At 43.8% G+C, this 27,201-nt stretch overlaps 1 protein-coding gene across 4 annotated transcripts in view; it reads right to left on the bottom strand.

The window, feature by feature from the left end:
- Window positions 1-25,691, bottom strand: part of cicb (capicua transcriptional repressor b) — a 36,099-nt gene extending 10,408 nt beyond the window's left edge. For 2 of the 4 annotated variants that reach the window (XM_088305964.1, XM_088305963.1), the window contains exons 1-4: window positions 24,919-25,152; window positions 14,623-18,394; window positions 960-1,109; window positions 410-578 (exon numbers count right to left, since the gene is read on the bottom strand). In XM_088305964.1, the coding sequence (XP_088162090.1) occupies window positions 410-578; window positions 960-1,109; window positions 14,623-18,301 (3,998 nt within the window). In that variant the 5' untranslated portion in view covers window positions 18,302-18,394; window positions 24,919-25,152. Of the gene's footprint in view, window positions 1-409; window positions 579-959; window positions 1,110-14,622; window positions 18,395-24,918; window positions 25,153-25,548 lie in introns of those variants that run through there. The other 2 variants (XM_088305962.1, XM_088305961.1) reach the window with 2 other exon arrangements.
- Window positions 25,692-27,201: the final 1,510 nt, after the last annotated feature.

The raw sequence follows: 27,201 nt of genomic DNA, 5'->3' as shown, positions 1-27,201 counted from the left end.
CCTTCGATCAGAACCCATTTACTGGTAATATCTTTAAAGAAGAAGGTTGTATTTCATATTAAAAACGCTCCACTTGCCAAGCTCATCTCGAATGAGACGGCAGCCTTTCATGTGATAATAGTGCACAGTGAAAGAAGAAAAGCTTTTGTTCCTTCGGCTTTGTTCTTGGCATAGAGCGCTTCTGATGCCCAAATAAGTGCAAAAATTTAATTCACTCTCCGCATGTGTGGGTACACAACACACCGCAGCAAGAACAGCCGCAACAGCGATTGGGCTACGAATTAAAGCATTTTCCACCTTTCACGCGCTAGACCATCACATAGGATTGCTCACATTTTAGCGGACAGATGCTAACAAAATAAGTTTACTCAGATGAATGCAAACGAGACATGCACAAAAGACGACGTACGGGTCATCCACGTCGCTCTCCGTCTCACTGTCAGGCCTCTCCCTTTCAGTGTCCACTTTCTCCTTCTCTGACTCCTCGGGTGCAGCGGCGTGCCGAGTCGGGGGAGCCCGCTCCACGGTGTGAGGAGCCTCGACAAGCTCGCAGGGTGGCACCGCCCCTGCCTGGCAGTCTGAAGAAGATGACGTAGGTGACACATTCAGGTCAAATTCTTAAAGTCGCTCGGGAATATACGTCGCATCAGTCAAAAAATGCACAATGAACAAAAAAAATAAATAAAAAAATGTTGAATTAGCACTGGACAATAAATCCCTTTTCTTTCTTTCTTTTTTTTTTGAGAAGTGCAAATTTCAAATGCAACAGGAACTCATTTGCCGCCATCAACACAATGAGGGAATGTTTATTTTGCGTGCCAGTGAAAACTTTCATTTTTAAGAAACTGTTTGCAAGTCACACCTGAGAATAAGTCTCAGGATCAGCCAAACCTATAGGGTGAATTATAGCCTGAAAAATACGGTACCTAGGCAACAAAAAAGTCGCAATCTGGTCATACCTGTCTTTGGAGTGGCTGCGTGAGGGTGATTGACTGGATGCTGGCCCTCTCCCGGCTGAGAGGCGGCATCGGATTGGGTGGGTGCCAGGAAGGGCACTAAAGAATGCCAAGGGAAAACCGGAACGGACCGAGGCTCGACATTGGTCCACACTGTGAAGAAAAGACAGGGTTTGTGCAAACTCAGGGTCAGAGTTTTTAATTGGGTCATCCATCGAGTGTCTCAGGCACATCATTTTGCTTTTTTGATTTAATTTTTTTATTTCAAACAGGAATTTAAAAAAAAATAATAATGATAATAAAGAGTTGACGAGTTTTTTTGAGACACTAGCCATCTCTCGACATATTTTTTGTCTTGGGTAACAGGGAGAAACATTTTTTTATAAGCGTACTAGACGGCGACAAATCGCACATAGTGAACAATTCTTTAGAAAAATTATTGGGTACTTGCACACAATGTTTTTTGCCCCTCCCAGTCGCTGGTTTAGTCTGAAACAAAAATCTGTCTCAAAATGTTGATTCTTGTTTTCCACATGAAAAGCAGAAGCATGCAAATGTCCTATTTTGATGATCCACAAAGATGATTAGTCTGATTTCATGGCAGACTTGAAATATCAGAATATTTGCAGCTGAAAGGCTGAAATTCTAAGCATTAGGAAAATTTGAGGTTAACACAAGGTCTCAAAATGATGCGTCAATTGTGAAAATATTTGCATATTAGGACAATTTGAAGTGAAAACATCTCTAAATAATTAATCAATTATGAAAATACTTGCAGATTACTTTGATTAAATATTAGTTGTGGATTCATTGCTGCCGGTCTAAATAATTGCATAACTGTTTTGAATAATGTACATTGCTGTATTTTGTTATTTAAAAAAAAATAGTCTGCGTAATTTGGGGCTGAGACTAATAAATTGTATTTCAATTTATTTCGATGGAGGAAGATGTTTTTGAGATCAGTTTTGAGTTATCAGCGTTGTCATGGAAGGGGCGGAACCATATTTGGAATTTGGGTCCTGATATGAGAAAGTACAAGCTGTCCTCTGAAGTCTGATTCGAAAGCAGCAGGCCTTTGTAAATTCGATTACCACCATTTTATTTCCTTTTATGGAATAAGAGAGAACATCTAATGACGGAAACAATCCCTTTTTTGGGGTAATGAAGTCACAAATATAAACACTTACAGCCCTCAGCACAATTTCGGCCCTTCCTTAGGGTATGAAAATTAAGTTAAATGCACCATCGCCATGACAGAAAGGATTTTTTTCTGTGATTATGAAAAAACACGGATTAAAAAAAAAGCTCTTTTTTAAGAAGCTGTATATGCTTGGGGTCGTAGGACCGAAACTAATTTCTCATTGGAGGGAAAAACAAGGGGGAATTCTAGATTGATTCAGGTGACACACTCAATCACACTACACTCAAAATAAATAGCAATCAAATAAGGATGAATTGAACAAGGACTAACCAAACATGCTTAATCCTTGGCGAAGATACTGACGATTCTCTGACGAGAACATGATGGAGTTAAAATCTGTGACGGCGCTCCAAAATAAAAATATATATTTTTTTTAAAAATGTGGTAATTTGCTCTTGTTATAAAGTGTTGTCTCTTCTACAGGGGGTGGTGAGTTGGTCCAAAATGTTGATCTGCTATTGACGGGAGGATTCTGTTTGTATCCGTGTCATCCTTCACAGTAGGCAGAGGAAAAATGTAGAGGTACTGTTTGGCAAAAACACTATAGAAACTTTCCAATGTGACAAAAACAAAGTTGATTGTGGTCCAAAGACTGGGTTCCCTCGTTGGCTTTGGTCCAATTACCCCTGATGCCCTCCCGTGGTTGTTTGTTTACATTAGTGCTGCGGCGTGGCGCTGAACGGGTTAACGAGGCCTCGAACGCATCCACGACCTGGATTACAACATCAGGCCGACCACTACGCAGTCTGCGCGGGCCATTTCGCGACCCTCCCTGCGCAAAACCGGAGCCCCTCGTACACAGCGAAGCTGCTTACGGTTGATTAAACCAAAAATGTAGACACAGGCTGAGCGTCCAATGAGGTTTAACTTTTTTTTTTGAGGGGGTTACGCTTACATGCTCCGGGCGATCACCAGAGACCGAACCGCCGCGGCGCCCAATTCGGGAGCGAGTCCTCGGGCACGCCCCTGGTCGCGCACACGCCGCACAGACAGACGCCAAAACGACGCGAGTGTTCTCATGTCTCAGTTACAAAGACGTACTGGAACCACGCACGACCCCAATTCCACTGTCCGTTTGCGAACAACTATCCGCTGGGCTCGTCGCAGCCCATCGAGGCGACGGAATGGAACTCTCTATTCCATCGAATTACAGCGAAGATGAGCGCGCTCTGTACGGTCTTGCCGTTGTGTCTCTACCTGTTTGCTCGGTACGGGCAGATGTCGTTGACTGGCGCATTCATCCATCACAACCTGACCAATGTAGCCAGCACCACTACCGCCCCCGATACAAGACGACAACCGAGGCGACGATTCCGGTGAGCGGACATACAAAAAAAAATACCGCCACCAACCGCCCGTTCCTCTCTCCTGCTCCTTCCCCTTCTTCCTCCTCTGATTTAAAGCGTTCCGATCGCGGAAGACAAGAAGCGAGTAGTGGAGAGCGCCGACGTCCGTACGCAGGTTTAGCTAGCCGCTTCTCGCGGACCACACCGCAGGCACACGTCGTCCACTACGGGGTAGGTTTTACGGTCGACAAAAGTGCACCCTCGGCCGAAGTAACTCACGTAATTTTGTGCCGGCCCCCGTTCTATTCTATTTTTTCCCTCCCTCTTCTTCCTCTTGTTGTAAACTAGGTTGCTTTGCTTGCTTAGTTGCATTGCCCCCCCCTTCTTGCTCCTGTCAACCTCGCCCAGCCTTTGTCCCGCCCACCTCTGCCAACCCCGGTCGTCCATTGGTTGGGACGGCCCCCTGTCATGTGCCCGCCGTCCTGTCTGATTGGTGCGAGCGTGCGCTGGAATGCCAGTCATATGCAAATGTTATCCGGTTCCACGGTCATTGGCGCATTGTCGTTGACCTAATCTATATAGTGTTTGAAAAAACAACACATCTTAGACAATACAACATGTATACTTTAATTCTATTGCAATAACACTGAATGTTGTTCGAATGAAGCTTTCACGAGAGCGTAGTACTGTTTCTTTCGTGTACACCCCCCCACCGGCTCGCACTATTGGCGCAAGCTGTCGTAGTAAGTGAAGACAGACGTGAAAGGCGACCAATTGAACATCGACACTCGGATGTAGGCCAACCAATGGGCTTTTACAAGATCCCTCCCCATTTTACAAACGCTCAAATTTGTGCTCCAAATGGGAGGCGCTCGTGAGCTCTCGACTGTAAGATTTTGCAATATGATTTATGTTAATGAGGCCTTTGGAGTATATTTTCTTTGTAAGGTTATTTATCAGACTTCTCAATCACAAATCATCCAAAATAAAAATCATTCTGGAAAGTGGCATCTTTGGTCTTAGAAACACCACACAGACGTTAAGTGGCAATAAATGTCAATGTATCAAACAAATACTTTTCAAATCATTGTACACAAATGGACATTTCCAAAACAGTGAGAAGCGTTCTGATGCAACACGCTTGCACAAGGGGTGGGAGAAGGGAAAGAGGAGACCGCTTGAAAGAGAAGGAAACGGCTGAACCGGTCCATGAGTGGTTGGTAAAAATAGACAGAGAGTAATTTTCACCAGGGGAGGCTTGGACGGGGGAGGAGGAGAGAAAAGAACTTGTGAAAACACAAGTTCTCTCAAACAGAGGAAGGCTCGGCCGCAGACAAAGGGAACAACGCAAAAAAGTGTCGTGAGAGCAGAGACTGGACATTGCGAACGGTCGCTCGGTGTGTTTCTCAAGCGAGATGCATGAGTCATGCTGAGCTAGCAGATCCAGACAAATACAATACTGGGCCGGGTCTCCATTACGGTCAGCCCATCAACAGCTTGAGATATGACCAGAGATTCTGGGAGAAAGTCTGGCTGGCTGCCCTCGCTCATAAAAACGCTTAACCCCTTCAGGTCCAAACCACGCACCTGCATTTTGTCATTAAGATTCATTCATTATTCACTAAAAAAACGCATATATGATATTTAAAAAGCATCATCTATCAATGTTTTTGATAAAAAATGGTTGCGTGGGTTCTTCCTTGGTCCATTTCTCCACGTCAACTGTTTTGTGGAAATCAGTTAAAGCGGCTCACTCGCGTAACAAAACAGGGCAAAATCTGAGCATTTTCGCGCTCTTGTGAACAAAGTCAGCAAGGCCGAATTATCATATATCACTGAAAGATTATCCTGAGCGATTAGCCTGTGGTTTGATGCATATTAAATTTTTTTACTGCATGTCCTTTTTAAACAAGACCATCCTGTATATGATTGAAACATAATATTTTAACGAGTATATTGCAAAAGAGGTTTGTTCCACCCATTGTCTCCCACCTCTTCCTGACTGAGCTCTGCGCGTGATGTCCGCACAGAGCAATGCACTCTCCCATAAACATGATATACAGTCGTAGGGTAAGTACCTAGATATGCGGAACATTTCTTAACTTCTACCGCTCAATCCCAACACACTGTTATATTTCATTTCAATTCCTCATTGTGCTGCATTTAATCCTCGCTCACTTTTTATGTAGTTGTGGCATTTCTGGAAGTCAGAATTATTTCAATTGTTTGGAATTGGAAAGAGAGAAGCTTGATGTTGTGTCATCTGCATGAGTTAGAATATTTTTGTTTTAATAATAAATTCCAATCTAGTCCCCTTTTGCTGCAGCTCAATATTTAAATGACCTTTATCAAATTTAACAGTTTAGTCACAGACTTTCACAAAAAAGGGTTATGCTTTTTTTTTTTTTATAAATGCGGGAATGAAATTGCTTTAAAATGTACAAAGCAGTGAATCTATCTTGACTGCTTACACAATATATTCACTAAACACTAAGAACACTAAACAATTTTATTCCTTCCTTATCGTGTGGGGTCTCATATTTGGAAAAATGAGTTAAAACGTTAAAAATGTGTAATGATGTTCACTAAACGAATGCTTATGAAAAAAAAACAAGCTACTTGGCAGCGGAATGTGATTTGTCACCACGAAAGAGAACATCAGACTGCAACACAATCCACTTTTTAATCTATTTCTTTTGTCATTTCATGGCAATTTTGAATATCCTCAAACATAATCGTTACATCGCCACAGAATTGAACTCTGTCATAAACCGACTTGTCTTGTTCATTATGAAGGCTGCTGCGGTTTAAATCTTGTGATCAGGTTGAGAAATAAAAAGTTGTTGCACTTAGTCACAGCCGACAGCAGGGCTTCTTCAACTTTTTACATCAAGTGCCGTGCCCTCTAAAAAACAATTCTGCTCTCCGCGTACCACCATTATGAACAACTTTAAAATTCAGTAGCGTAAGATGCCCAAGTGTTTATCGAATAACAAATAACAGATCTTATTCCTAGGAAGTCTTTTTTTTTTATTACTCAATAATTAGTTTCGAGCTAGCAATTCGATTGAACAAGAGTCAACATTCATTGCAGGCCATTTTAGAGAATTTTGGCTTTATCAAGACCCACAGGATATTGCGTTCAATAAGATTTTATATATATATACCAAAAAGATTTTTAAAACATTTTGATTCTGCCCTTTTCCAATCTTTTATCATCAGCTGTAGAACATAAGTCGGTTTCACAAATTGTTGCTGTTTCTCCTAGCGGACTTCCAAACAAGGATGACCTGACCTCATATCTAACACGGTGCATCGCTGCCATCTACTGGTACTTGTGCGCAAGTAACGTTGTTTTCAAATTTGACATTTATGGCGGAGCGGCATCAGACCCTCCCTCACCCATCCGAGTCAATGTCACCTATTCTGCCTCACGTGTGTTCTTTATTTGGATGACATCAAAGGTCAGTGCTAATCTAACACTACTGTGAGTTGATCCAGAAATCAAATTTGATTGAAAGTATGAATGGCGGTCAGCTCAGCATGAAGTCAAGGAAAGATGTCACCGCAAACCTCCAGCTGTTCTCATGAGATATGACACACTGATGGCACGCAAAGTGTACAAACAGGAGCAGACACTCAGCCAATTTGCTAATGCAGCTAAGGACTGCGTCGTTGATAAGACAATTGGCTTCATTTTGCAATACCGGTCTACTTTGTGCTACTTTTTCGTCATGTGGCACCCACGAAATGACATGCCAGCGGACCAATCTTCCAATTAGAGCTCAGTGAAAGGGAAACAGTAAAACAAGCTTCATTTCTCCTAGTGAGGAGAAGCGGTTCAGATAATGGATGGATGAAAGTTAAAAACAACTGAACTGTACTTGAGAAGTGATTCTTCAACATACCACTAGAGGTAGCCCACGTACCACGAGTGGTACTTGTTCTGTATTTTGAGAATCACGGCCTCGAGTGAGAAAAAAAATAGAACCCTCACCCCCTAGCCTTACTAACTCTCGCTGCGGCTGTGCTTGAAACGTGCATACTGCAGGTGTTCTACCATTGCTCGTCTCCCCTTTGAACAGACATCACAAGCCCAATGTGTGCGTGTGCCACGTGAGCGTGAAACTTTAACTCCCACTCGTTACCTCCGCTGGCCACGGCGCAGGCGAAGTGCCACCTTCCGTCGCCCTCCCGTCCAATCTCGCTCTCGCCTCAATTCGTCTTCCGCTCTCCCCGGCGCCCGCCGTTTACTCGCTCCAATTATAACTCGCATGCGGCAGTCCTTCGCAGTTACCGTGGCAACAGTGATCCGCCGCGTCACCTGAGGTCTCATCACCGGGGCATTCGCCTCTTATCGCATCGAATTGGACCGTCTCACTGTCACCTGGCTTAGGACTGGTCATCACGATTTGTGGGACCCCCCGGGACCCTCAAAAGAGAAAATTTGACCTCCTGTCAGGAGAAGTTAAAGGAGGCTTCCTATTGAAAGAGTGTGCTGTCGTGTACAAATGACAGATGTCAGACACACTGATTGGGTTTGGGGGGGGGGAAGTAGGATGTCCTAAGACACCCCACCAAAGAAAAAAAAATTGTGCAGCACATGCAATGCTCCAGTTTCGCCATATGGGGGCACTACTTGCCTGCAGATGTCTGGCCAACGGGATGTGTGCGCCAAAAACATTGGACAGGCTATACAGAGTGAAGCAAAAAAAAAAGATTCAAGGATAAAGGGATGAAGACTTTCCAATTTTGGGGATGTGAGGACCTGATAATGATTTTTAAAAACTTTGCAAAGTCCTCCCACTGAGTATCCCTGGCAGTTAGGGATTAATTTTACAAATGACTTTTTGTCGGAAAAGTCCTTTTGGGGGTGGCGGGAAGCAGTGGCACGAAATCCAGATGTGCTTGTTGCCATGGCCGGCGAGGATATGCAAGGGCTTTAAGTGTTACGTAAAGAGCGCGGGCCACGGGCGGGAGGGAGGGCGAGAGCTGGGATGTTATTCCCGGGTATCCGTATCCGGGTAGACCAGGAGAGGAGAGGAGAGGAAGGGGGGAGGCGATGCCACTGCAATGCGATGGAGTGAAGGGTTAAAAAAACAAAACGCAGAGCTTTATCATTCAAAAGATGTTGATGAAAAGTGCACGATTGTGACATGTCGCGTGTCTGTGTGAGTGACACGGAAAAGAGTTTGTTACACATTTGGAAGACCGGGAGTGTATTAGTTATGAAAAGGCCAATTTGAACATTGCCGCGAGGATAAAAGGCAACATTTAACATGCAGTGAGAAATGTCCGATGAGTATAATTAATGTTAAAAGTACGAATGGAGAGCAGAAATTATGCAGCACAGTGTCGTTTGGCAGAAAATGCTTTTTTTTTTTTTTTTTTTTTTAAACATCATTAAAAGCACACACACACACCAATTTTTAAGAGCTGTACTAATCTTTTTAAATGTGAGAAACCCCACTCATGACCAGGAGAAAAATGGGTATGTGTGTTGTCTACTCAAAATGACCAACACACCACAACACTCAAGATTCTCCTTCCTCACACCAGATGTCTGTCAGTCGTGGTGCCACAGGGCAGAAAGCGAAGTAGCAGCGGCTGTAGTAGTCGAAGAACTCGTCTGTAACTACATTGTTCCGTTCGTGGCTGCGCACAATTCTGTGTTGAACATACACGTGACAAATCACAATCAAACTGAGCAAGTTTAACATTTATGATAGGCCGCCAAGCAAATCAAAGAGGAAAAAAGATCACTCTTTACCGACCACACACCAAATGATAATCACTCAGAATAATCTTTGAGAGACATCCGCTAATCTGACCTTCACTGACTTTGATCGTAACGGTAAATGTAATTTTTTTCACAGGCATCCGATAATTGGGCCTTGGCGGATTATGATCGTAGGGGGTGGAAAATGCTCAAACGTGTGTTGCCCGCTGAAGTTTGGCAAACACACTCTCCTCACTTGCTACACGATTAGACTCTTATTAATAATAAAAATGTCACATTAAAAATTCAATGAACATTAATGACTTTGGTAGGGAAAAAAAATCATTTACACCAGTGGTGGGGAACCTCTCACATCAGAGGCCATTTCAATTGCTATTAAGTTCTCCGTGGGCCAGATCATGTTTAAGAAAACAATTCATACACGGGCCTTTTTTTTAACGTGTTGTTGTATTGTCGTGTGTTACACAAACACACACGCACACGCACGCACACACCCACACACACGAGCCCGTGTCATCAGATTACCCACAACTAGGCAGAATTGTATTACTGCCTCCATGTTTTGTCAGTGTTTTATTAGCTCCGGCTGAAATGTTTGCTTTGTTGCCATGGCAACAGACGTTTTGGTACTCACGCGCACATCATTCGTGATTGACGCCTGGTTGCTCACATACACACACACACACGCACACACACTCCACAAAATAGGGTCTCATCCTTCACCTTGCCGCTAATTGTATTTCTGCCCGCTTCTGTGCGTTATTTTTTATGGCAAGTTGGACCAAGACATTTACGGACTCATTAGTGTAGTCTTTTATGGCCCGGCACATGCACGTATGACAGATGCTGCGTAAATTACACAATGGTGCAACAACTTATTTGACACACATTATAATAAATAAATTAAAAAAAAAAATTTTAAATGAAGGTCCTGATTATTAAAGGAGTGGAATGAGTTGGATTATGTTGTAAGGTCTGGACCCAGAAGTGTTTCTAACTGGACTGGGAGCTGTTATTAGATTATTTTGACAAATGCCTGTAATTTCACGGGGGTTTTGAGTAGTTATGCGCTGGCAAATCACGTGCACTGTACCTACTCCAGCATGACACGACTCTCTAAAAATTGTTTGTTGGGAGAAGCGTTGCGAGTGCAGCGAGTGTGTGTGTGTGTGTGAGGCAAGCAAGCCGTAAGGAAGGAAGAGGACGCGAGTTTCAGTATAAACAGATCATGCCGTGTTTTAAAACGAGAACACATTGAAAAGTACGGTTGAAGTTTAGTAATATAGTAGTTCAGATTTTTTTTTTTATGCATTCAAAATATTTTAGCTTTTTTGGGAGGTGATTTCTCGAATATTTTTACAGTTTATTTTTGTATTTCCAGGGCACTTTGTTCAAAGCAAGTTTATTTTCAGTTCAGTTAAGTGGGCATTTACGATGGCTTTGTTGAAAGCAAATTGTGGAAATTGTAACTCATCCGACCTGACACGACTCAGCCAATCATTGCTTCCTAAAAGCTTTGCGAGAGGAGCAAGTGTGTGTTTGCAAGGAAAACAAAAGTTGAAGCTGTTTAGTTGTTCAGATGGGTTCAGATTGTTTAGCTGGGACATATTATTAATGAAGGCTGTGTTTTGAGGAAAATACCTTCCATAGTCCCTCTCAAAGTGCCTACATATAGAATACATAAATACATATTAAAGAAAGAAAAAAAATTAACGCGCGCCTTTTTAATATTAATATATAGTATAGTAATTATAAATGCTACATTTGTGATTAAAACACGATGACAATATTTCACTAATAAAAATAGCAAATTTATTGATTTATTTGCCAAAGACCCCTGCCAGTTAGTGTTAGTTTGTTGTCATCTTATACTGTATAAGACGCACACCTACACACCACTCACTCCCATCAGTACTGCTTCTTTCCCTCGGCTTTCCATACGTACGCACAGGCTTCATGCTGAGTTTATAAATCTATACCTCAAAAAACACCCACGTACCCGCTCAAAGCCCGTCAAAATAAACGCACATGCACACAGGCAAGCATGCATGATGTGGCACAAAGGGACGCTATTCATCCATTCGGCGTCCTTTCAGCCGCATAAAAGGAGCTGTGAGGCGGGAGCATACACTCAAAATGACAGCGCTCCCCTTCCCGTCCACTTCTCTGTCACAGTCGCGCGCCTCTATACGGCTAGACGTGCGTTCACGCAGGACGCCCGGGGGGCCCGCTTGAAGTCGATTGTACAGACGGATGCCTTCTACATATGGGCGTCACAGTTTGTAGAATTTCTTTACTAAAAGTCACGCATGAAAGTACAGGAAAACAAAGAGTGTGGATGCTATATTTCCCCCAAATAGTGTCCGCCCTCTTTAAATAGTTGTCATGCCCCAATTCATCTCCATACTACACCTGTGAAAAATAAACGCCACACATTAAAGGTAAGGCCCTCTCACTAGCTGATTTTATATGAAAAGTAATGCGCTGTAATAAGTACATAATTACTATTACTAAACTAATCGGGTGTCATGTCAACTCAAAGAGTGACCTCCGCTCAACTATATGCCATTTCATAATTAATCAGCATCATAGATTATGATACAATAAACATGCCACCTCAAAGAGACTCCTCCTTTTTGCTTTTTTCAGGAGGCAGAATGATTGCTATCACACAGTGGAACGTAGACGTCATTACCACAACACACACAAAGCAGACAGGGCATCTGTAAAGCCGACAGAAGTACTACTGGATGAATCATGGAATGTTCCCCTCCAAAAATGGAAGAATTTTGTCTCTCGCATTAAAAGTGATGCTTTGTAATTGCCGGTAGTAGAAAACCAGATTGAGGGGCTGTTATATTTGATCAAATCATTGACCTCTGCTTCTCTCTGCAGATACGTAAACAAACACCCACAGCTACTATTTGAGGAATTTCAATCATTTGGAGTAACTAAGTGCCATATTTTAACTCCTTCAAAAAAAAACGATATACAAGCCCCACCAGGCTATAAGCCACAGTTTTCTTTGTTGATTTTTTTTTGTTTGCTGCGTGTACAGAACGATTTTGTACTGTGAATGCACATAAATGTACATAAACAAATTGTTAAAAAAGTGCCCTTTAGCACGCAACAACTTTGCTAATTAAAACAGAACAGACCCAAGAGGAAAAAAAAAAAAAACGAGATTTATTAAGCGTAGAATTATAGAGCGCCCAACACCGGTGAAAGAAAAATCCACAGAAAAGCCGCACTGTTGTATTAGCCGCATGGTTCAAAATTGAGGAAAAAAAGTAGCGGCTTATAATGCAGAAAATACGGCAAGTAGGTAAGTAAATAAATAAATAAATAGCATGCCTTAACGCCGCTACACCCATTATGTTATGAGGTGTGTTATTGCTGCAAGGACCAGCATTTCTTTTTTGGAGCAAGTCATTGTTGTCTATAAAAAAAAAAAAAAAACATGCACATATACAGATACATATTTAGATATCAAGCCGCCTCGGTGTGTACTGCACCAGCCCACACGTTTTTTTACTACGACTTGGCCTGAGTCACTAATAAAACAAACACGCACCTCGCAGATGTCAGAGGACCTACACGCTAAATAAACCTGTCGCTCATGTTCAAGGAAAATATTGACACGCGCGTTGTTTTTATTCCTCCGAGTCATCACCTATCTCTCTCTCTCTTTTTTTCTCTCACCAATCTAAAGCCCATTTTGTCTGTGTTAGACATCAAAACAGCAAATCACCTCCAACAAGCTGCTCCTTAACTGGCCTAGGTTCGGCACCTTGCAAAGCCACTCGTGATGTCGCCATCAAATGTTCATTTCAACTCCAGCGCTCGCTTTTAGTTTGGATTCCAGGTTCTCTAACCGGGATTTTTAACTTTCTTTTTTTCTACCTGATCATTACAATCTTTCTACATCCGTGCCCATCTATGACTTCAAATGTATAATGTTGTCAAAACTAATCCCTGGAACACGCCTAATCCCCACAAACACACCCACAGCCATTCTCTTTCCTTCCTCTCGCTTCCAAATGCGCGGAGAAATAGACATGCAAGACTACAATATTTTACTAAATAACTATTGATGCTTTAAGGCACATGTCAAACTCAAAGCCTGGCGGCTAGATCTGGCCGGTCACATCTTTTTTTTTTTTTTTGTGACCTACTAAAGCAACTCAAAAGCGTCTACTTCATGGTTTCTGCTAAATGGGTTTGTACTAGAGAAAAATATTTTTTCCTTTCCCCAATTCCATTCCTAACACAAACATGAAAATGATTTTAACACCCAGCTTTAAAAAAAAAAAGATTACTCTGTCATAAATTAGTGCCACTTTAGCGAGCCTGCTGAATTTTGGGTCTTCAGCCGTGCAATATTAGGACTGTGCGACGAATCGCAGGTGCTTGCACGGGTCACGTGACCAGCAGCTTCGATGTGACACACAAGAAGTACGACCATATGGGACGACAGCATGCCGGCTAAGTGGGCATTCTTTCGTTGGGCATCAGCGCCGCCACATGTGGGTCATGCCACCTTCGTGCTTGTATACTGACGGGATATGATATGAGATGAGTGAAATGAATGTGACAATAAAATCACTACTAAGGTATAGCAGGAAATTCATATTTATCTAAATGAGGTATTTGTATGATTGGAGACCATAGTATATTATTTTTAGAATTTATATTTATAATTGACTGGCAAATCAGAAAAATACAGATGCAGCATTAAGAGGACTAAAATCACACTTTTCTTTCAACAAAAAGGGGGTAAAGTTGTAATGTTCATAGGATTTTCTTTTTTTTAATTTTACTGGGGAAGTGGTAATGTTTCAGGAAAATACTTTAACATTATGAGACTTCGTCCAATTTTAATAAAAATACTTTGAAGAATTACAAGGTTACAAGAATAGTGATATCACGAAAATAAAGTCGTAATTTTTCGTGAATGAAGTCAGGATGTTACGTTGTTCATATTATGTGACTTAGTTCTTCTGTTTTGAGGATGAAGACATAACGCTCAACAAATCGAAAGCCACGTATAATTAGTGAGAAATATTAGAGAAATGAAATCTGAAAAAAATCATAACATTAAGAGGAAATTCTGAATGGTGAAAATGATATGATGAATTATCTTACATTAAACAACTTTTAATAAGAGGGGAACAGTAATTGTTTTTATATATATTATAATAAATAATATATTTCATATATTCTAAGATTTTAATATACGGGGAATATTTGCAACAAACATCACCATCTTCCTTTTGAGTGTTTTTGTTTTTTTACATCCATTTTTCCATCATTATTTTTGTATTATATCCTACGCATAATCCATTCCAGACAATTTGCGCATTGCTCCCGCATGGTTACAAAATCCCTCCCTGATGTCCTTCACCTTACGTGAACCAACACAAATGCAAGCGTTCTCACCTGTGCCGGGCCGTCCCATGATGATGTCCTTTCGCGGTGCAGGGTGAAGGCTCTCCACAGGCAGGATCAGGGGCAGCAGTGCTGTGGGGGAAGGGTGGCAGGGGACGGGCTGCTGCACCTCGCCCTCAAAGCCTCGGATGTACCCTCGTTCCCCGGAGCTGTTCGCACTACACGGAACGGGTCCGGCGAGCGTTGTGCTGACTGTGACCGAGAGGGCCTGCAGTGGGGCGGCGGTCGGGATGTCCGATATGGGCAGAGAGGACGGTGAAGGAGACACGAGCAGCAAAGTTTGGCCTGGACTTCGCAAAAGGACGGTACCGTTGGGGACAGGGGCTGCTGCAGCGTTGATGGGTACGGGAACCTGGAGGCCGGAAATCGGCTGGGGTGTGAAGGTGGTTATGCCGTTGTCTTTGGGTAAAGGAGGTTCGATCCCTCCGTCTTTTCCCCCTCTTTTTCCTAAGGGACACTCGATGAATTTTGTCAGCGGAACGTCGGGATTCCTCACAATGACAGGGGAGTCCCGCAAGTTCTGCTGGGACACAGGGACCATGCGACGAGGCCCTCCGTCCGGGGTCAGAGGGGACGGAGGCGCCGGCGACACAAGCAGAGGAGGAGGGGAGGCAGCTGTGGAGGACGGGGGCCTGCTGGAGGAGGGGGTGGTGGCACCCCTTGGCCTCGAAAAGGTGGGTGTGTGGGAATGTGACGCCGGTGTCTGTGGAGATAGCACTCTGAAAGAGTTGTTGAGGTCGCCCTGCTCCAGCTCGGTCTTGGGTGTGTAATTGTGGTGGTGCAGGGGTAAGGGCGGCAGCGGGGGTGCGTCTGGCTTTCGTTTACTAGGGCTCATCGGGACCGTAAATGTCAGGTTGCTGTGGAACGACGGCTGGATGCCTGAAGTGTGTTTCTCCCGTTCTCCTCCCCCTGCTGGGGTGGTCGCCTTGCTGCCCCCTCCCCCTCCTCCTCCCGTGCCGCTTGGCTGCCTGTGCCGCCGGTGTTGAAGAACCGGGGGGGCGGTGATCGGGGAAAAGTTGGCCGGCCTGAAGCCAAACAGCGGGGAGGGCGAGGGAGAGGGGGCAGGGGAGAAGGGGGACTGGTTGGAAACGGGCGAAAAGGACGGTGTGCCGGAGCGGGAGCTTCCTAGCGACACCAGCATGGTGGCCGCCTCACACTCGTCAAAGTCGAAGCGCGCCGACAGGTCGTGCGGGAGGACGGAAGGGAGGAGCAAGCGAGGTCTGGAGTCTCCCCTGCTACTCGTCTCGCTGCTCTCCCTTGACGTGTCATCCCATTCAAACTCACTGCTGGCTCTTCCCCGCAGGTCCGACGGCGTCACGGTCCCTGAGCTGCTACCCCCTCCAGCCCTCTCCGCTCCGCCGGCGGCCTCGATCTCCTTGGTCCTCATCGACAGGTGTCTGGAGCAATAGCCGCGACGTTGGGACTCCTTCATGCAGCCCTCTCTGGAGCACAACCTCCTCCACTGCTTCCCGTTGAACTTTTTACGAATACCATTCTGGGTGCACACGACCTCGCCCTTCTTGTATTTCTGAGCCAAAGAGAGGGGCGTCCTGGAGCGAGAAGAGGTAGAGGAAGTCCCCCCTGCGGACAAGGGTGTCGGGGTCTGACTGGGGGTAATCTTGGCTGGAGGTAGATTTGGCGCAGTGTTGTTCATTTCGGAACTGAGTAAGGCAGGTGAAGGAGGAGGCTGGGGGCTTGCCAGGGTGGAAAAATTAGGGGGGGCCAAACCCCTCACCACAGGGTGGTGGGGTGACGACGAGTGGTAGCTACTGGACTTGGAAATTATATTTCTGTGCTGTGACGTTGTGGCGTTTGTCTTGGGTGCAGCGGACATGTTAAGACGAGATACCTCAACGTCTTCCTCTGGGATGTTGACTTGTTTGGGTCTTTCTCTGTCTGAGTAGACTGTGCCCGCCCCCCTACTAGGAGTAATAGTGGAGGGATGAGGAGGCGGATGTACGTTTCCATAGGGATGCCCCGTGGCAATCCCTTGATGAGGCAAACCATGGCTCAGCCTTGCTCCCCCTCCCAGTACACCCATTCCACTACTCAACTGACAAACCTCTCTCTCCACCTCCATCTCCTCCCTCCACTCCCGTTCTTCTCTTTCCCTGTCCCGCTCTCTCTCCCGCACCCCCCCACCCTCCAAATGCGGGACATCCCAGGGAGGGGTGAGAAGTCTCAGACTCTGTCGGGAAACCCACACGGTCTGAGCTTTACTTTTATCTCCCTCCTGATGGCCAGTGCCGCCACCCAGTGTCTCTCCGTCTTCATTCAGTACCACCTGGTAAGGGAACGAGACACCGGGGTGAGGGTCCACCTGAGAGACCACCCCCTCTCTATACAGCAAAGGCCCTCCCTCCTCTCCACCAAATGGTACACACACTTTGGTACTAACCGCAACAGGCGACACGCCAGGTGGGGGCGCATCCAAAACTAATTCTACAACGCTCGCAGATCCTGATGCCGTCATCATGGTTCCGCCATCAAAAGGATATTTAACAATGGTGTCCTTTCCTTGGAGTTGGACTTCAACAGTACCCCCACTTACCTCCCTTACCACACCCGGTCTAAACACGGGGGACAGGCAGCATGAGTCTCTCTCCTTGAACCCTGTAGTGCCGACACCGCTCTCCATGACGCTTCTTATCTGGCGAGCCAAGACTCTCTGGTTTTTCAAACCTTTAGCAAGTGCTTCGGCAAGCCCGCCGCTATCGCTGACCCCCTTGGGCAACGAGTTCTGAAAGAGGGCGGGGGTCTTTCGGTTGCTTGGTCCGTTTGCCTCTGTCACGTCGAGATCAGGGGAGTACTCGCTGGCTGTGTCGGTGGAGGAAGAGCGCACTGAGTTGGGGGGCCCCTCTGATTCGTTCTCCCCCACCTGGGGCTCTTTTTCTAGGGGGGCTACTGTCCTGTGAGCGCCTCTATCTTCTGTGGCTTTACTGATCACTTGTTGAACTGAAGACTGATTACCTGAGCACGCATTATTTCTGCTATTTACACTGCTATTGGCCATGCTAGTGTTATTTTTAGTAGCGTTCATACTAGCATCTGTTTTTTTGTTAATTACATGACTAATATTGTTACAGTTCTTCAGATTATTGATAGTAAAATTCACACTGTCACCGATTTTGCTGTTGCTATTGCATGAAGTGTTGCCTGTGGGTGCAGGGCTGGAGGTAGGAAGGGTAGTGGGAGGAGTGGCGTTGTTGGCAAAGTGCTCATAAGTGTATTTCTTCTTGGGAACGCGAGCCTTGAATGTGGCTGTTTTTCTGCTTGACACCGAAGCCGGGCCAGGGGTTTGGTTGGCGGCCAGGGGTGGCACGGCGGGAGAGGTAGGGGATGCTACGAAGTCGGTGGACGTGCTTTGGCACGCCGTCACATCTTTCGCTGTCTTTGCCGCGTCCTTATCGGCTGACTCTGCCGCTTTCCTTGGCCCTGTCGACTCTCCTTTCTTGGGGGTTTCGTTGTCTGCGGTCGCCTCCTTGTGAAGGTCGCCCGCGGCGGGTGGGCTCCGCTTGGAGAAAGTGCTGGGTGTGCTCTGTGGGGTTTTGCCGGGTGACTCCCGCTTGATTCTTTTGGGGTCTTTCTCTTGAGGGGGCTTAGAGCCCACTCTCCTTCGGCCTCGGGTTGACGAAGGGGATCGGCCACGTTGTTTTTTGAACGGACTCATTTCTACTTCGATATAGATTTTCTGCGACGTTCCTCTGCGCTCTCACTCTTTCCTTTAAGGCACTTCTGTCCTGGCGTCTTCTCTGTTGCGACGCTAGAAGGAAAGAGAGACACACACGGTCATTTATTATCTTAATGCACACATCTATGTTTCTATTACATATCTTGTTCAGGGTAATGGGGAAGGTGGGGATTTTCCCAGCATACCCTGGATTGGTCACCAGTTAATTACAGAGTAAATATAAACAAACCCACTTACACACTCGGACAATTTACTGTAGTCTTCAATTAATCATATTCAGTATACATGTTTAACAGAATCTACGCAGACAACCTGCACAAACTCCACGTAGCCGAGATTTGAACTGAAAACATTTGACTTTGAGGAAAACCTTAAATACACCAGCATGCCGCTCTAACTTCAATTCAAAATGTAATAATTGGCATGGTTGAACATTTGACATTTACTGCGTTGCAGTGTGTCGCCTTGTGTTGAGGATTTATAAACTTGACTCATAAAAGCTTCCCTGCGCCATATGCACCCGTTTGGGGGAGAAAAAAAAAAGAAAGAGGACATTCAAGGTCGCGCCGCTGCCTTTATTTAAGTATCCCTTTACCAGGGGTGTCCAAAGCATTTTTGCCGGGGTCCACATTCTAGTTCTGGTTTCCGTTACGACTGTGACGCCACATATATAAACAATCATAAATAATCACCACATCATGTTATTACATATAGGCATCAAATTGGTGGATAAGCATTTTTTAAATCAGAAGTCAATTCAAATATGGCTCCATTTATTTTAAAACAAGAGCGTGATCAGATAAACTGCTTGCAATATTGCAATTTTATTAAAATAGAAGACAACAATGTGGGTAGAGTACCAAAAAACATGATGGAGACTCCCAAAAAGCACACACTCTCTTTCTCTCTCTCTCTCACACACACCCACGCACACCCGCACACCAACACACACACACACACACACCCCCACACACACACAAATACAAGCGTAAAGTCTCATACGATAGGTCGCCGGATCTCCCTCGAGCTACTTTTGCATGCGACGGAGGGGCTTTTTCTCACGCTAGGCTCTACGCTGCGTCTTCAAACTCAACGTTGTAACAACAAAGCGTTTATTTTGCCTTCCATCAGGGAGGGAAGGCGGCTGGCGGCGGCCCCGGGTGAGGTCACCCAACAACACGAGTGTGTGAGGGGCCGGTAGAGGTGGTGGCGTGCGGATGTTTGTTAAGAGCGTTCTGGAGTAGTCACTGGGAATTTCCACAGCCTCTCTCTCACTCTCTGACACACACTTTCGAGCATTCCCCAGTCGTCTTCCGACTCAAATATTTCGACGGAGAGGAAGCCGAACTGGAATAATGTGAGCAAAAATGGTAGAAATGTTTTTTTTTTTTGGGCTGGCACAGGATGCTCGACAACAAATACAGACTGCATAAACACACAAGCATGTGTTGTTCTTCAGTGCAACCATGTACAAACATGTTGAAATGCACGCCTCCTTTTCTAATTACAACACGCGACAAACTATACACTGAGTGCATACACGCATTTGCATAAGGTGACCTTGTTGTCAAAGACGACGTAAAACGCAACACATAGCGAGAACTAATCCAGTTTATCCTAAAAAACTAACAAAATGATTTGTCTCTTTGACCCGCTTAATCAGAAAGATTCTAAATGCCACTTTTTGTAATCAATCTCAATCCATAGCGTGAAAGTGAAGTATAAATATAAAGACATCATTTCTGGAGAAAAAAATGATTGAACCATTCACAGTGGATATAGAAAGTGAACCCGTATTAAAATAGCATTTGTTTTGGTAAATCATTCTAAAACGCTTAAAAAAAAATTTAATAACTCATAAAAAACATTCTGCCAAGGGGATTTTTTTTTATGTACTACAAGCTTGTTGCCTAAGCGTGAAGGACAGTTAGGGCTGAAACATTTTTTCGAGTGAGGAATAATGTCACAGTGACACAATAATAAAATTGAACTGTGGTGAGAATAAAGTCATAAGCTGACAAGAAAAAAGTTTTCTAAAGTCATGCTTTCAAGAAAAATATGTAGCCACCAGCGAATGTTACACAAAGAAATTGAGGAGTGACGACAATGAGAGTATCACGAGAAAAAAACGTCATAGAGCGATGAGAATTAATAAAGTCATTGTGATGTTGCACGAAAAGTAATACAGTGACGAGAATAAAGTTATACTGTTTGAAAAATGTCATTGCATGACATGAATAATCACATTACAAGTAAAAAAATCTGAGAAAAAAGTTGTACAATTTGAAAGAGAAAAATGTCATTGACGACAAAATGTCACATCTGGGGAGTGATTATAAGAATAACGTCAAAATATCACAAGAAAAACAGTACAAGAAAAAAAGTTGCATGTAAAAGGTTGTGCCATTAGAATAACATTTAACTTTTTAATTAGTTTTCATTACGTTTAATATGGATTAGTATTAAGTTGAATATTGAGACAAAAAATGTAAATACAGACAGAAAAATGTCATGTCTCAGGATATCGGTTGTGCAATGAAGTTACAATGTCACCAAAAAATTGGCACAGTGACGGGAATAAGCACAATTAGCATCATGAGAAAAAAAGTCGTAGCATGCTAACAATCAAGCTGTAAACTAACCAGACAAAAGTGAGACAGACAAAAGAAGACCCGCAAGAACTGCTGTGAGCCACAACTCACGCTCACACGCCAACTAACCAGCTAACCCGACTTCAGCTGCTCATATATTTTGGCTATTTTTATTTAATTAAAACAAGCAACTATAATTTTTTTGAGGGGCCGAGAACGGATTAATAACATTTCAGTTTATTTCAATGGGGAGAATGAATTTGATATTAGTGAACTGAGTCACAAGTTCAGTCACGTAAACAGCTGAACATGTGCCACTTTCCTCTTGTAAAATTATATTTTTCCTGACGTGCAAAACATTTTTTCCTCCCCAAATAGTCTCTCACACTTACATGGGGAGTTAGGCCTGAGCTCTCGCTCTGAAGCCATTCTCCTGTCAATTTGACGTCCATTTTTTATCTTTCTAGGTTTGAGGACAAAACGAACAAAGCCAGTCCAGTCGCTCTATCACCACGCGACCGAATGCTGTTCTCATGATTACGGAAATGCTGCTGATCCAACATTCTTTTGCTCACTTTTGTAAATCTCTCTCCTATTTGTTGTTGTTGTTTTTCTCAAGTGCACTGCAAAGCCTGATCATAAACATTTAGATCAGAGCGACACACACTGTGCTGAAGGTGAAAACATCCTTCTCTCATTAGTATACGCGATATGACTTGAAGCAAATGTGTGATTATGAAAACAAAGAGAAAAGCAGGAAGGAGACGGCAGCTCTCGGCTGACCGACCGCTCCACCGAATCGCTGGTTGATCTTCGCTCGGAAAAAATGTGTTCGGTCATGCTCGTGGTGCCGTGTGTGAGTGAGTGTGTGTGTGTTCTCATTCTGTTGTAACACGGAGGAGTTTGAGGCCATCCTGGCATTTTGACCCTTCTCTTTATTCTCACTGCACACAAGTATTTAGTTTGTACTTTTGCCGTAGCAGTCCATCGAGTTATAAGCACGACGCCTTCTTTTTTCATCATTTCATTATTCAATTATTGCCATCAATCACAAATCACATGGATCGTGAAAATTTGAATAGCACAAATATTTCATGAACATCTTACTCATAAGTCATCTCTTTTGCATTTATTTAATGTCATTTTGGTCCAATGCTAACCCCCCCACACCCCTCCCTCGTTTGCTCGTAATATAAGCGAAGGGTGATCAAGGTGTAAGATGGAGAAGGGGAAAGTTACGGTGATGAGACAAACGGCGGGCTTGTTGTTTCCATGGCGTTCGACCGGACAAATAGCGTCGGGATAAACAACGCAACCTCGGCGTCCTCTCCAAACGTCAAACTTTACACACACAATGAAAATGCTTTCGCTCTCTGCCTCTCTCTTTGCCGAATTTACTGTGCAGTCACGCACACACACACGTTTACCGAGACACATCAAAAAGGAAATTTTTGTTTTAATCCATTCTCCAAAAGACGATTTCTAAATAGAGTGCAAATGCAGATTTTAGTGTCATTTTTTTTCTTCCCATCAATACAAGAGGACCCGGTGTGTGTATACAATAGTTATTTATAATTCCAATACTTTAACGCCCTCACACAAGCTTCATCTGAAAGGTCATAGGTCGCAATCTAGGGCACCAGGGCCATTTGCACATTTAATCAATGCAACAATTAACATTGTCAGTTTAGTGTGAACAGAAAATGATTGCCTTATATATATTTTAGAGGTCTTCAACATTTCCGACCCCAAATGCTGCGCCCAAAAAATTATCTTCAGTCATCAGTTTTCCTGATCAACACAAAATTACATAAACTTGTCTATCGTGACAGGTCGCACAAAAAAAAAATCACAAGGATCTATACATACGTTTTTAGTCAAAGCAGACGTTTTGGGTGAATGACATTCTGATTTTGCCTCAATGAGCCCCAGTCGGAAGCAGGACTGCACTGAAGGGCAACGCTAAACTGCAAGTATTTATCTTTATTTTTTTGCCGATGCTATCTCAATTAAGTAGATCATGGCATTAATGTTTCCCTGATAATTTTGCAGTAAAAAAAAAAGAGGATGGTGGTTGAGGGCCAGTCCATCCATCGCTTTTAATGACCAACATTCCAACAAATTCCCCCCAAAAAATTGCTTGGACACATCTACCATGGCCCAGGAAGGAACAAGAAGTCAGGCGTTTAGCTTTGAAGCGGCCATTTTGGGCCAATTCCAGGGTATGAGGGAATTCACCCAAATTGAACCCCAAGTTATACTCGTCCACTGTGCAATAGGAAATTATAAGTTACATGGTAAAAATATGATTATTTATTCATCACAATTGATATGTCTTTGTTCGTCTATCTATGCCAGTGATGTATAGTGACAGTCGGGATGATTAAATACCCTTAAATAAGATACAGTACATTTTTAAGTACAGTTCAGTTGTATTTAACTTTTAAGTGAAAACATTTGCCTTTAATCTGTTATAAATAAATACCTGATCAGTTTTATAAATCTGTTATAAAACAGTTTTTTATGATTTATTTAAGTACAATGTCCATTTAACTTGTGTGTAAAACATTTTAATTAAATCATTATTTAAGTTGAGTTTTGTTTTTTTGTTTTCCTGTCTTAGCGCAAACTGTTACAGTGGTTTATGAAATATAATTTTTAGGAATATAACCTGCTTTGCTTTTTTATGAACAATTGGACCGCCTGTTCTTCTATAGTTTAATGTTTGTCATTATTCTGGTGCTTGGATATGATTCCCCTCGAAAAAGGAAAAGGGGTGCCAGGGCCATTTGTCGCTACTTGCAGCATTTTAAAATTTCACTCATGGTGGATGTGGGGGACAGCTATTGCCTTTAAGTGGGTCACACAAGCAAGAAGCAAGATGCGCTGACATAATGGCGTGACAAAATGTGACACGCCGAATGTTCATTTTAATGCATTACAAGCATTGCAGGGCTTGACAGGCCGCATTTAAATGCTCATGGGGGTCCATATAAGACCCACGGGCCATAGGTTGCTCTCTGGCATGTGTGTATAACGGTTCCGATTGATCAGAGGTCCTTGTTTGGCGATGACCCAACTTGTCATTGAGGACATCAACGTCCCTGCAAAAATCTATTTAAAAAAATAAGCCAAAAAAGCTGCATTATTGAGATGATACTACCACTATAACATTAGCTGTGATGGTGGTGATGTAGAGTAAAAAGCCCATAGCTGGAGTACTACTATCATGTCTATGACTCAAAGGCCAGCTCGTAAACAACACCTTAAAAAATCAAGTCAAGTGACGTTTTTGGGGGGGATGGCAACAGGACAGGCCGGATTTGTATCTGTTAAATTCAAGAAAGTCACTTGCTCTCCTGTTATTAAATCAATTGCACTTTTCCAAAAAATATGTCAGCTAGCTAAATGAAAGCTGCTCGGTTGTAAAGCCTTCGTAGTACGCACGACTTACTACTACTACACGACCACAGCGACGACGACGGTCTGGCTCAAACAGTCCGAATTAGCCTTTAATTCACCACATTACGACTCCCGTTCACTGTTGATAAACTAAAAATAAATGTCAAGAAAGAAGTCGTCAAAATGTCCCGTCGTGGTGTTTTTTTTATTCGGACCGCAGTGCCGCGAAAAGAGGTCGACGTGTATTTCGACTCGACGCCAACACGGAAAAGGTAGCGGGAAAAGTAGCAAAAATGCCACCACGATATTGTAATAAAGACGTAGTAGTGTTATATTGTGTACTGGTTGTCATACTTTTTCGTTGTGTGTCATTTTGAGAAAGTTTTAAAGCTTGTTGTTTAGTCTGTGTGTGTGTGTGTGTGTGTGTGTGTACGACAGCCCTCCGCCGCCTCCCCTCGTCCTGCCCGCTGAGCTGTTCGTTTCTCCGGGCATAACCAGAACAACAAGCCGATAGAGTGGCATCTTAACCCCCCTCCAGTAAAAGAAGCCTTTAAATCGGCTGCGCTTCGGAGTATCTCCTCCGCTAACTTAGTTTGAACTCACCCGAGCGGAGCTTTTTCCTCTTCAGCAGGGAAGGGGGGAAAAAAAGATTTATGGTCTTATTTTGCGGATGAAGCAGCCCGCACGGCAACCGTTAACATCCCCTCGGCTGTCGGCTCGGAGGACTCTGAAGTCCTGGGGACGAGTTACTTTTCCTTCCCGTCAAACATCGCCAAGCTCCCCGTACTAAAACTCCAACCAGGATACGCAAAAGTATCGCTGGTTTCTTTTCCACTACAGTCACAAAATGGTGAATGAACCACTAACAGCTGGGCTCAGCGGCCAATCGGAGGTCTCTGACAGGTACAGTAACCAATAGGCGGAGGTGTTTCGAGTCGAGGGGGCGTGGAGATCTGTCAAGGTCCACTTGACGGACGGAACAAGCCAGCCAATAGCGGCGGCGATGCTCGTGCAGACCGGTGTCCCATCCCAAACTTTACAGTAGCCAATGAGAGCTCTGGGAACCATAGGAACAGCACGAGGGAGGGATGAGAGGCGGGATTACACAAACGAAAGCCAATAAGAAGGCACAAACGCTCCCTCCCCTTTGTGAGAACCAATATGTTTACCATAATTGACAGCGGCATATGAGGACATGGTGATAATGCACATAATAAAATGTGTCATACTTACAGATATTCTACACGGTATTGAAATGTTCCCGTTGAATATGATGTAAATTGGAGCAAAACGCAGCTATGTTGTTTAAGGACGTGACTTCCAAACCTTCCCTCTCTTTTTACTCTGTCTCAGCAACAGAGCCGCGCTTTCACTGCCACTCCAGCCAATCATAACGCGGTAGCCCGCCTACTCTGCTCAAAGTGAACGAGGCCGGAGCCCGGCGACGTCACCGCAGCGGGAAGCGATTGGCTAGCTTCACGACGTTCTCTTGGCCAATGGAGGCATGCGAGGGTGACGTCACCGAGAGTGTTGCCACCAGCTGGTCGTAGGGGGCGCGGCCTAGCGTAAACTCGTTTAACCTCTTGTTTGTAAATTGGAGGAAGATGATTGACACATATAGACACGACGACTCTTTAAAGTTAACTTTTTTTAGTCGTAAAGGAAAGGCAAGAACACGCCCCACCGAAAGACGGGTGAGTGGCAAACATGCAGACGTTACATAATCGCCTTGCGGATAGACGGTAGCGCCCCCTCTCGATCGCGAGAGCGACAAAACATAGTCAATTAGGTAGCAAATCAAAACTTTATGAAAAGAGTCAAAATTTAGACAGAGGTGTCAACACTATTTACACCCTATAATTAATTGTATGTACAGACACTTTGGTTAAAAATGTTTGTAATAAGAGTACTTATTCAACTCCTTCAGTTCAGTACAAGTTAAAAATGCACACTCGAAAAATTAAAATCTTGTACACTGAGTACAATGACAATAAAGGGCACTTTGATTCTGATTTAACTCTTACAATTTAGTGTGGACTTGACTTTTTTGTCGCAGTAACATGGCTGCAACAGGGCAGGCAAGACAGGCAATCGCCGAGGGCCGCGAGCTGGAGAGGACCCCCAGAGACAGATGGCATTGGCCCATATCAATACAAAAAAAACCCAAAGCTTTAGTTACTGTAGCGTCAAAAACACCCCACTTTAGTGTCTCTTACTAACAATTGATGGCTGGTGCTATTAGGGCACCAAAGCAGTGACATACCAGGATTTGTGAAACTCTCAGATTGGCCCCCGAATAGCAGACTTGTTTATTTTAAGCAGTTTGTTTACACCACTTATTGGCGTTTTGGTAAAATATATCTGATTATCCAGTTATGGATTTCTATTTTTGTCATGGTCCTTCTTGCCCGCCTCCCAGAGAGTCTTGCCCCTCCTTGGGACTTGCTGGAACTGAAACTTGAAGTCTCACACTTCAAACTCAAGCGACACCTCTGTTATACGTCCCATTTTATCATCAAGGCAAGGCTGCCTGCGTTTAAATGTTGATGTAGGGCGACACCTACTGGTCCTATTGCAAAACTACAACTAGTGTGTGTCATTTGCCATTTCATGCTTCGTAATCAAATGGGTGAAGTTTGACCTCTACAATCAATTTACAGGAGGACAATTGGTTCGAGTCAGCGCAGAATTTATAAACGTGCTCATTTACAAAGGAATTAACAGTTTTTAATTGGAATGGTGGGAAATGTGAGGATATGCTGTACGGAGACTGAACGGATGGTTGGATTTTCTTTTTTGTTTTGTATTTATATTTGCTTATTTCATGTTTGCAATAAATCTATCAGACAACTATTTTAAGAAATATTCACTGTATATAAAAAAATA

This window comes from Idiotropiscis lumnitzeri, chromosome 10, assembly GCF_059441095.1.
Source record: "Idiotropiscis lumnitzeri isolate Australia: NSW breed Sydney's pygmy pipehorse chromosome 10, RoL_Ilum_1.0, whole genome shotgun sequence".
NCBI classification, from domain to species: domain Eukaryota; kingdom Metazoa; phylum Chordata; class Actinopteri; order Syngnathiformes; family Syngnathidae; genus Idiotropiscis; species Idiotropiscis lumnitzeri.
Note: the sequence above shows the minus strand (reverse complement) of the source record. Positions and strands in the feature narration are given on the sequence as shown.